General features: G+C 33.3%; 1 protein-coding gene across 1 annotated transcript in view; it reads right to left on the bottom strand.

The window, feature by feature from the left end:
• The window catches only part of KCNH5 (potassium voltage-gated channel subfamily H member 5), a 344681-nt gene that overhangs the window by 138857 nt on the left and 193408 nt on the right, over positions 1-12416 (bottom strand). Inside the window, exon 8 of the mRNA XM_055289151.2 lies at positions 9684-9883. Within this exon, the coding sequence (XP_055145126.1) occupies positions 9684-9883 (200 nt within the window). The remainder of the gene's footprint in view (positions 1-9683; positions 9884-12416) is intronic.

The following is a 12416-nucleotide window of genomic DNA, read 5'->3' as shown; positions in this document are numbered from 1 at the left end:
TATTAGAGTAATATTTTAAACCATCATGACTATTCAGTGGAAATCATTCTATTATTTACATGGAACGCACAGACCATTTAATATTATTAATTTCTTTAATGAGTTATTAGTAGTTAATAGATTAACTAGGTCTTCGAATTCCCTCCTTTCATTTGTTTTCCACATTCAGACCAGTTATTTGGCTATTAGCATATAGGTAATTTGAATTTTATTATAAAATAGGTGAAAAGTTTCAGCTTCTAACAATCTTTCATGTCCAAATTCTATTGTTTTTTCTATTACTTTTCTTGACCTTCATCTTCGCAGCTTAAATTCGGTCTCTCCTTTTTTAAAATCTGACATGGCTTCCTGTATTGTATTTCAAGCATCATCACAATATAAAATCATATGTTTATCAGGGTAACTATTGAAGATTTTTCTCCCCCATCAGACTCTGAACAACGTAAGAGCAGGGATTATGTTTATTTCTATTTATCACTCTATAGCAAGGACCACAAAACCCTCTAATACCATAGTTTCCTTCGATATGAATGCAAATTTTAAAAATGGCTATGTCCATATTTTTAAATTCCCCCATTATATAGATCTCTCTTAAATTTATATATGCCATCTCTCAGAGATGTCCCAGTATAAACTAGGGACATAAAGACTTCCTCAAGGAAGTATAAGGTATGGAGAAATAAGGAAGGTTGTTATCATGAGAAAAGAAGAAAATGCCTCCTGAAGGTCTTAAGAAAGAAGTCAAGAACCATAAAAAGCAAAGCTGAGAGGAAGCCATCAGGTTGCACAGCCACACAGCCCTCTCCTTGACTCCAGACCCATGCCCAGGAGGGGACATGGAGCAGCACCCCAGGCAGCTGGCAATGAACAAGATGAATCTCTTTCTTTTTTCTTTTTCTTTTCTGTTTTTGTGTGTTTTGTTTTGTTTTTCTTTTCTCTTTTTTTTGAGACAGAGTCTCGCTCTGTAGTCAGGCTGGAGTGCAGTGGCGCAATTTTGGCTCACTGCAAACTCCGCCTCCTGGGTTCAAGTGATTCTCCTGTCTCAGCCTCCCAAGTAGCTGGGATTACAAGTACGTGCCACCACATCCAGCTAATTTTTGTATTTTTAGTAGAGACAGGGTTTCACCATGTTGTCCAGGATGGTCTCGATCTCCTGACCTCATGATCCACTCACGTTGACCTCCCCAGGTGATAGGATTACAGGCGTGAGCCACTGCACCCTGCAGAATCTCTTTCTTACATAACAACTTTTCCCTTTATTTTAATCTATTCACTATATTTTTCTACAACCTGTTGCTGCCTTCTGCTGTGCCAGACAATGATGCCCATGGCTATTTGGCAATACTAGTAAAGGAACTAAAAGTGGATTTTCAGTACTGAATATAAATTATAAAAAATGAATACAAAATCAAAAGCAATCAGCCTGAGCCAAAAGACAGGCATCTTTTAGTCATTACCATTAAAAAAATCAAGAAAGAGATGGGAGAGTGGGTGGAGAGGAGAAAGCTACAAAGCACTGGATGAGAAATGAAAAATAACAAACACAGTCAAATAATAATAACAACAGAAATCAAAGAAGTTGAAACATTGTTTCTTAAAAGTTCAGTTTATAAAATTCAAATCTGCATAATTCTACTTTTACCTTAAAAACTGAAAAAGTCTCGGAAGCATTATGGTCTCATTTAAAAATAAGTGTATCAATAGCCATTACTGCAGATTTACGGCAGTGGGAGTTTGAAAACAGATCAATCAAGGCAGCTCAGTACAAAATAATAGGTTGGATACAAACACCTACTCATAGTATAACACTGTCTGCAGCATGTGGAAGCATTCATGATTTAATTTTTCCCCAAAGTCTAAAATACATTTCAGTTCAATGTGTATATATATATAGAAATATGTCATTCATCCAAATTACTCCACAATTGATGTTCTATTTTCATCTACACATAGATAAAATACTGCCCACTGAATACCAAGCAAAAACTAAGATTTAAAATGGTGCCAGGCATAACACAGTGCCTGTAGTTTATAACCTGTAAAGGATGAAATGTGTTATAACCACAATAGACTAAATTATCTGCTACCTCTTATTATTGCCTACCTTGTGCAAGCACCATGTGGGCATTTTTCACCTCCCAGCCAACTAAGTAAATGTGGCTGGTGGTAACTCCAATACAGATGTGAACACAAAAGTATGAAACCTGATCCTTATGGTCTAGATGAAGTAGGGTACTGAGCAAGATATCCATGGACCTCTGTAAACAATCCTACCTTCTCATTTCTGGACTGTGGCTATCAAATGATTCCTTTGGTCCTTCCTCAGAAGCTAGTATCAGAGTTATGAGAAAACGAAATATAAATTAGCCCACACTATTATGCTAAATTTCAACGTGATACAAGAAAAGAATGTGCTTAATATTATCCCCAAAGATAGGTTTGAATCAAATAACACAGCCTAAGATTTGACACATGAAAAGTTTACTAATGATTATATTAGCTGACAGTAATGTAAAGCTTGCAATGGAACCCTCTTAAACTACGCTAAAAGCCATGAAAACTAATATATACGTTTGAGTGTTCCAAATTACTATTACAAAAAGTATTGCTTAAAGTTTTCATCTGCTTGTAATGTTTTCAATAAGCCACTGGCTGTTATTTTACTTAACTTCTGATATGCGAAACGAAAAAACTGAGGTTTCACATAAAGTCTACTTTCTCACATAATATGTGTAGGTCAGTCAGAAAAGAAAAATGTCAATAATAATTCCGAATGCTTACTTTGTAATATTTCAGTAGGTAACAACTGAGAAACACATGTAGATATAACAATAGTTAAGTTCTCTGATTATGTTTAGGTACTGATGGAAAAATTATAGTTTTCATATATTTATTGCATAATACTTTCAAATAACAAGCTGGAGAATAGCTTCTCGTAATGATACGCCAGTTTCTTATAATAGTTTCTTAATAGTGTTTCTTGCTGAACAAGCAGGTAACTCAAAGACCACAGGGAAAACTACTACAGTTGTCCCATACTGGCCTGGCATAGCCCCTCTATTAGACATTCTGAGTCCTAATTTTTTAAGGTAGTATATGTTCTATCACCTTGGAAAAGCCCTTTCATTTCATATGTAAAACTACAGTACTTAGCTGTCCTAATAAAAAGTTGTTGGAAAATAATTAGTGAATTATTACAGATTTTTATACTATAATTCTTTTTATATAAAATCCTTTAAATACATACATGTAAATTGTAAATGAGATGTAATAGATAATAGTACTCCAAATCATTCAGACACAATCATATAATCTTACTGTCAGGACCTGCAAGTTTGTTTAGTACTATGTTCTACATATGTGCCTAAATCTTTTTCTGGCAGACTGTGAATTTCCTCCTGAAACAGATCATTCCATTTTTAAAAATGCCAAATACTTCAAGTTACCTGTCCTATCTCTCCCAAGTCTTTTCTCAGCTAAACTAAATATTCATATTTCTTTTAACTACCCATCACGTAACAAAATTCCAAGAACTTTGTGCCATCATGCTTATATAATTCTGATAAGTGTGCTGCTTATAGGATGACATTTCTTTTAAAATATCCAGCAGAAGTTGAACACAATATCCGAACACAATCTATGATCTGATTAAAATGGGCTGTACTGGCGTGATCATTATCTTTCTTGATTCAAAGGCTAGATTACTTTTAGTGCATCTTAAGACCAATTCAGTTTTATTTTATTATATTCACATACATATATTTACATGGCTTTTTTTTTTTTTTTTTTTGACAGTGTCTCACTCTGTTGCCCAGGCTGGAGTGCAGTGGGGTGATCTCGGCTCACTGCAGCCTCCTCCTCCCGGGTTCAAGCGATTCTCCTGCCTCAGCCTCCTGAGTAGCTGGGACTACAGGTGCGCACCACCACGCCCGGCTAATTTTTGTATTTTTAGTAGAGACGGGATTTCACCATGTTGGCCAGGATGGTCTCGATCTCCTCACCTCGTGATCTGCCTGCCTCGGCCTCCCAAAGTGCTGGGATTACAGACGTGAGCCACTGTGCCTGGCCCCTACGTGGCTTTTAAATACGGGACATTTGTCGGTGGAGTTTTCTTACAAGACTAGTGCCTTTGCTCTTGGCTTCAACTATGATATATATCATCACGGGAACCTCTTGAAGTATTTTAATATCGAACCAAGAAAATGATGACATGTATGAAAATATAATCCATTTTTCATATCTAGTAATACGATGAAATATTTAAACATCATTTCCCAAATTAAAAAAATATACAAAATTAAACTGTCAAAAGGAAATTAACTTGTAGAAAAAAATATATTGCCTACTGTATTTGAAAGCAGAGTGCTTCTCTGATAGATTCGGTTAAAATATAATAAAAAATTTTAAAATGTTCAAAATTTCAATTTGTTTAAATTCTAAAGGCATACTCCTACCTGATTTTTTGGTGTAATTCTGCTGGGACATTTCATATAATAGCATCTTCCTACTGATACCTTATGTTTATTATAAAACATATGAAACAAAAATGAAGACCAAATAGCTTTTTCTGATTTTTTTCAAGCTACATGTTAGAGAAAAAAGTAAGATATTGGAAAATATAAAAAATAAGGTTTTAGACCTTTCACTGTATGAAACAAGCTGAAAAAAATCCAGTATGATGGGAAATATGTGGTCTACACATTGTTTTACAAGTCTTACATTTTTTCACATGTTCCAAAAATCTGAAAATAAAGTCCCCAGCCATTTACTTCATCTGAATTATTTCCCAGTAAAGTCATTTCAAACTGCAGGGTCGAATTTTTTGAGCTTTAACCATCATCCTTTCTATTTGTTCCAATAATCCCCTCTTCCCCTTTTAAATCCTCACTTATTCCACCCATTTCTTCTTCCTTCACCTACACAGAATATTAGCAAGTAGCAAAGCCCAGAGGATGGATTTGGCTATTAAATTAAAAAAAAATCTAAAGCAGCTGTACTAATGAGCAGTCAATAACATATTTTCAACTAAATAAAATTGAACTAAGCACTGTTCTATATTAAAAAATATTGCCTAAAGCAAACTTTCATGATAGAAATGCTGCAATCTCCACGTCAGTACAGATTTTAATGCCACAATTATATTAGAGAAAGCATTATTCACATAAGGCATGTTAAGACAGAATTAAATCACAGTGATTAATTTGCTTGTAGGTTAAAGCTGAATTCAAAAATCTATAAAACTAAATATGTGGAAATGATAGAAGGAAATCTCAGTCACTGGGGCGAAGGTTTTTCTCTAATTAGCTTCAATGACTCATTAAATTTCTTTGTACAGCAATTGAAAAAATATACAGCTATTTTAAAACTAACCGGAGAAGAGAAGCGTTAAAACAAAGACATTTGGCTTCATATATTACATTTCCTTTTAAAGTATATATTCATAGTTAAATTTGATAACCTCTATTTAAATTATTTGAAAAAGAAATATCAATAAAATATAAAATAAGAAACATAAAGTAATAAAACGTACATTTGGCTTATGGAGGAACAGGAAGTCTAATAGAGGTCTCTAACATTAAATACTGGATAATTGTTAAAATTCAGATAGTTTATTAAAGCTACATCCAAAAGTACATACATAATTCTAAGATGGTGACTGCAATTGTGGAATTTATATTATTACTGTCATCAACCTTTCATTTTATTTTTCCTACACTTGTATTTTAACAGGTTTAATCAATTTAACTCATAATCAAAAGTCTATGGCATAGATAGATAATTGATGATTGATATAAACATAAATAGGTAGATACACACACACATACATAGAAAGTTTTGTTACAAAAGCCATATGTGCTCACTCGCTGCTCTTTTGAGAACAGACTATACAGGGGACAAAGGTGGAAGCACCAGCCAGTTAGTTGGTATTAGAAAAATCCAGGGAAGACATGATGGTGACGTGGACCAGGTGATAGTAATGAAGGTGGTGCGACTCAGAGGTAGAGCCAAAAGGATTCAGCAGAGGTTTAAATGTGGGAGATTTTGTCTTAAGCAACTGAAAGGTAGTGTTTCCATTAATTTCACTGGGAAAAAAATGTCTGTAAAACAGGTTTTTAGGAGATGATTGGAAGTTTGGTTTTGGACAACTTCACTGGACATGAGTAGGCAGTTGGAGGGGACAGACTATAGTTCAGGGAATCAAGTTCAAGAGAAGTATGAACATTGGGTGGTGTTGGTTTAAAGTAATGAGACTGCAGGATATCATGAAAGAATGGAATACAAACAGAAAACAGACGAGGCACAAGGACTGAACTCTAAAATATCACCAAATTTAAAATATTATCTTATTCAAATTGCTTTCAAGAAATGTGCTACCAATTTACACACCTCCCGGAATTATACAATAATGCCAGTCACCAACCTTTGCTAAGATTGGGCATCATCTTTGCCCATTTGCCATATTAAAAATGTTTCTATGTCTTTTTGTTTTTTTTTTTAAGTTTTAACTCTTTGTTCCAAGGGAAAATAAGCCTTTTTCATGCTTATTAGTAATTTGCATCTGTCTTCCATAAATTACCTATGTCCTCAGATCATTTTTCTCTCCAAGTATTCTAATTCTTCTTATTAATTTATAAATCACTTTACATATTAAGGTAACTAACCTTTCACTTGCAAAATTTGTTGCAAATGCTTTATGTCATTTTCATTTTCATAGTTTTCTAGTGTGAAAGATTTTACACTTTTTAGCAAAATCTATTTGTCAGTTACCTTGTTATATATTCCATTACTTTAATATGTACAAACATAAATTAAATATATTCACATATTTTCTTCTAATAGTTTACAGTTTCTTGTTTTTTTGCATTTAATTCTCAGTTCTTCTGATATCTATTTTAGGTCATGAGTGAAGACCCTTATAAATATTTTATTAGATTTTTAGTTCATTTTATAATGATATTAAGTAATATGTCAATTCCATCTTTACAATTCATTCTTTAACTTACATTCAGTTCTTATTTATAGTGGAATCTAGTTCTGAGATATCTATTCCCTCTCTTTTCTTTAGTTACTAATTCTTTTGTCTATGCTTCAAGTCTTTATTATTGTATTGTATTATTATATTGCATCTTTATTATTGTATTTTAAAGTTAAATATTTTTATATATAATATATTTTATATATATATATATGTATATATATATAATTTATTTGTTAAATAGCTGAATGCCTAACAGGCATAGGAGTCTTCTGCTCTAGCTGTCAGGTTCTTTACAAAACCAGACAGCTGAATGACAGTTTTTGTTTTCCTCTTGTTTAGTATAGCATATGGTGAGTAATCTAAGAATCATTTTTGAATTCAGTCTCTTTGATGATGCAATACTAGAAATCCCTACACCCCCTTTCTAAGCCCAGAATTTGGCAGATGTCTTTCCTCCTTCCTTCTCTTTCCTTCAGTGCTGTTAACCTAGAATTTATGCATCTGGGTGGGGATTTTCTTAACAGACTGGGATAAATCAATACAGGCATAGAGTATGTTTCATACACGGACAAGGAAACTTTTATATTTGTCACAATTATTTAAATATGCTTTTCCTATTAGTCAAAAACAACTTTGAGGATTCCTCACTCAATTAAAAGCCACATCCATGATTTTTTCTTATCCAAATGCTAATCAATTTTGTTATCTTAAAATATCCCCTTAAAAAATCTTTTCATTGAAATTAAATTTTTATTTCACTTTTAATATTAGTCTCCCCATATTTGTTCTATTACTCCATTTTCCTTGGCTACCTTGCTAATCAGAAGTACCTTTCTTTAATTGCAAACGAACAAGTAAACAAAAAAAATTATTTAAGGCAGTACATGGTAGGTACCTAGAAATTTTTCCGTCACGTGTCATGTGCTCTTTGAGACACACTGCATGCCAGTGCATCAGACCCTAACTGCATCATGAATCAGACAGTTAAGCATGTCCTCAAGGGGAGGCTTGAAGACAATCTAGTCAGCTCCATTCATGAATAACTCAGTATTCAGGAATATAGAGAGCAAGGACTCAAAACTCTGCTATGTACTAGATTTGTGCCAGAGGCCCTGGCTCAGACTCTTTTCAAATATGTAAAAGGCCATTATTCCATCATTTGCTGATTTTTTATTAGTTACCATGTGGCTCTATTGCATTTTCTGGAAAGGAAAGCTTCTTGCTGAGATAGTGATTGACAAGGCTGGTGGTTGCCTCTTGATCTGTTTCATTTAATGTGGGCTTCAACAGACATCTTGCTTTTGATGACTTAAATTCTGTTACTCTCACCTTCATCCCAAGGAAGATTCTGTTTCTTCTTTGGATACTCTCTCTACTAACCATATATTGGCTCAGATATACATTAATCAAATTCCATAGAAATGTAGTTTGCTTTCTCCCTTCTGTTTTCATGCATACTACTTCAAGGGGCCATTTAACTGGAAAATTTATACTGTATCTTGTAAAATATTGAAAAAGGAGTAAATGTCGCCCCCTTTCACAATTCCTCCACATAGCTGCCCCCAAGTATCTCACCTGCACTCCCTCTGAAGGCTTCTCTCCCTCAACTCCTACGTTGCTCGTCCATTCCCTACACCTCCACTCAACCATCTATTCCTAACAATACCTGCCCTGGCTTAAAACAACTTACTTACATGTTGCTTCAAGAAATTCTCCTAACTAAACATCTACTTTGCTCATTTGCTTTTTCCCTTTGACATTGAAAGATGCTTTTTGAGCAGGTCTTAAAGAAAAACCATAAGTCAACCTCACAAGGTTAAAAGAACAAAAAAAAATTGTGGCAAATGGCCAGGAAGGTATTATGCCATCGAATTATCATATGTCAAAAATCAGTACCTAAAAAGAATAGTCTCCAATGATGTTTATAAAGTAAAATAGCTCAAGACTGGTTTCCTCTAAAACTCTGTGTACAAGCTTTATTTTTCATCATCTGTATTTGATGTGAATCAGCTGGGTGTAGGAAGTGAGGATTTTTTAAAATTTGGTTTTATTTATTTTAAGGAGGATCTTGAGTTCTTCTTTGCCCCAAATATGAGATAGATGAGAAAAATTAAAATCAGCTCCATGAAAAGGCAAGGAAGAGATTAGAGATATCAGATGATTGGAGAGGGAGATATCTATTTTATACATGTGTTTAAGGCAAAGTGGAAAATAAAGAATTATAAGTTCCTTATAAAACATATAAGATGGGAGAAATTTAAGTGGAGGACAGCATAGAAGACACATACATTTTAAATTTATAGCCAGGGAGTCTCTTTCTAATTTTTAAATGAGAAAAAAGTCAAAGGGGAAATCAAGAATAAATTCTAGCAGGAAAAATGGCAACACTCTGAGTTTTAGAGCGATGCAACAAATTACTGTGAGAGGTAATAAGAGTGTTTTAGGGAAATAGAATAATGAGTTATTTTCACGAACTGAATTTTCTAAATTGAATGTGATGACTGGTACTAATTGATGATTAATGGTTCAGTGTTTTGCACCTTCTAAGCACTCAATAAATATGATTGATTGACTGATATGTCACTTACAAATACAGAATAACAGTTACGAAGCAATTATACAAGCAATACGTGAGTGGAAAAGCTTAATGCATCTGAAGATCTTACTAAAATAGAAACTAAATAATAATAATAATAACCCATACCTTTTCTGTGTCAATGCCTTTTGACATGGACCATGTTGAGACAATATAATCCATGACTCGCTCACTAAGGCCTTTTGGGACCTGATAGAGTTTTAGGAAGTCCCGTACATTATTCAGCATCTCATGGTATCGGTTGGTGTTGGCATACATTTGCTGGAAAATTGTTGTAACATTTCCAAAAATAGTTGCATAAAGAAGAGCTGAAAGAGAAGAAATGATAAAAATAAAACAAATATCTCATGTGAAAAAAATACAAATATTTGCTAAATCAATGAATAATTTGACAAAGACATCCTTATAAACTTGTAGGGGTAAATGCATGTTGAATTCTGAGAAGATTGCCTGACACCTGGTATTCACTCAGAAAACGTTACCTGCAGTAGGAGAAACATGACTTTATGAGCATGCGGAACTCTAGTCAACATGACAAAACGTAAGAGTCATCACAATATTTTCTGAAGAATCAGATGATCCAAAGTTATAATTTTGCCTAAGAAATTCTATTTGTTAGTAGATTAAAGTTACCCTCCACTTTGTCCTCCTGAATGAAGCCTAATCAATTTAAATTTTTCAGGGATTGATGATCCAGTTTAGAAACATATGCTCTTTCTCATTGCCTGCTCCCTCCAGCTTTTGGAATACCTCCCTGGTTATAAATATTTTTGACAGAACATCAGAAATTTAGGGAGTGGAGACAAATTAATGTGCTTCATGTTTAGAAGGTTCTGAAGATAAAGAGGTTTGGAGTTTTTAGCTAAAATAAAACTTTGGCAATGCCGAGAAATTCCAGTTATTAAATTCATGTAATTATTCCAGTGATTTTTTTATTCCATCATTTTAATTAAATGTAAAGTTAGTCCACTGACAATTGTCATTCATCTACGGGAGACTACGGGTGGTATAGGGTATTTCAAAGCCCCAACTGCTCCCTCCTGCTCAATCCATAATTCACCAACTCTTCTTTCTCCAGACCTAGTCAGGCTATTAATGCTGACAGGATCCTACAAAAGCTTATTTAGGGTAGAGTTCAGCCTAAACTGAACAAACTTCCAATCTTCAATAGCATACTACCCGCAACTTGCCTTGCCCCTCTGGTTTCACTCCTTTGTTAACTGGAAGCTTTTTTGAAAAGGGGGCAGTACTTTATTCACCTTAATGTTCAGTACACAGGCATTCCATAAGCATTTCACAAATAAGTAGACTCACAGGCAATGATAATTTCCATCCTACATCCTCCAAGCATTTGAAAAATTACTCTAAGCAAAATATAGGCTGTTTCACTTTGCAGTTTCATCAGCCAAATCCCATTTGATGGAAGTGGTATAAAATCAAGCTAGTGAAGCACTTAAGATCTTTAATATACTGCTTTTAGAAAATTATTTGTCTTTTTCAAGAAGAGCTGTTCTCCTCTGAGTATAACAAATTATAATTTCACAACAGAAAGCTATTATTTTATAAAAATTTAGTCAGTTTTTCTGCTATTATTTGATGTCAGTGCCGGACAATTTTTTAAGACAGATGATATTTTGTTAGACCTGAGTAGGAGGAATACAGTGTTGACATTTCCCAACGGAGCCTTTATACCTTTGAATATTCATATTTAAAAACAAAACAATTATCATTTTGTCAGTCTTTCAATGTCCTGTGTGCATAAATTTATTTTAATACTTTGAAATAAATGTGTTTATCTTTAGTGTATCAGTTTTCCATGTTGAAATGAAGCATTTACTAGGATTGTGGTTATAGTATCCTGAGATCTTGATTCTATAAAGAATTATTAAGTTTATTAAAAGATATAGAGTTCTTTCCTAAAAAAAAACAAAAAAACTAAAGGTAATCACAGACTTAACATCGCTATTCCACCTTTGTTGCTATTAAGAAAAACAAACAGAAATAAGGTTAACAAATTAATGATAGCAGAATCATCTAACAAATATGGAATTTTACATTTTCAGAAAAGAGAAATAAGAAAAATTTACATTTTTAAAATAATGAGTATTTTAGGGGTTAATGAAATAATGCTGCAATTATGATTTTTAGTAGTGCTCAGCTATCATAAATTGTCAATAAATGTCACAGAACTACCTATTATTTTGACATGTTTAACTTGTTTGTTTCTCTAAGATGCTTGCGATATGCTACATTTGCCAAATGTCTTATTACTGCCTTCTAGTTTAACAAATTACTACACATTTCATCTTTTAGGGTACATTAAATGTATACACAAAATATATTCTGCTCATATAAAAAGCTTAAGATAAAATATGAAGAACCTGCTAATGTATTAAAAGTTTGCAGCACTAATAAGTGAAGAATTATCAACATCCCATTAAGTTTGGCATATTATAAAAATATCCATTTTGTTCATTTTTCATTTTCATTATTTTATGAACACATAATTATACATATTTATGAGGTACAATGATATCTTCATATAAGCATATATTGTATAATGATGAAATCAGGGTAATTGGTTATCATTTCTTTGTGTTAGGAACATTCCAATTCCACTCTTCCAGTTCCTATGCAATTTACAATCAATTATTATTACCCATAGTTGCCCTATTGTGCTACTGAACAGTGGATCTTACTTGTATTTTTGTATCCATTAACCAACTGCTCTTTATCCCACACTGCCTCTCATTTTCATGTGAATGTAGTGTCCCTACATTGGATAAGACTAAACAAGATAATAATTTAAAGTAAGAGATTCAATTACCTGTTTACATTTTG

Source organism: Symphalangus syndactylus, chromosome 8, assembly GCF_028878055.3.
Source record: "Symphalangus syndactylus isolate Jambi chromosome 8, NHGRI_mSymSyn1-v2.1_pri, whole genome shotgun sequence".
Taxonomy (NCBI): Eukaryota; Metazoa; Chordata; class Mammalia; order Primates; family Hylobatidae; genus Symphalangus; species Symphalangus syndactylus.
The sequence above is the reverse complement of the archived record's forward strand: the minus strand, read 5'-3'. Positions and strand labels throughout refer to the sequence as shown.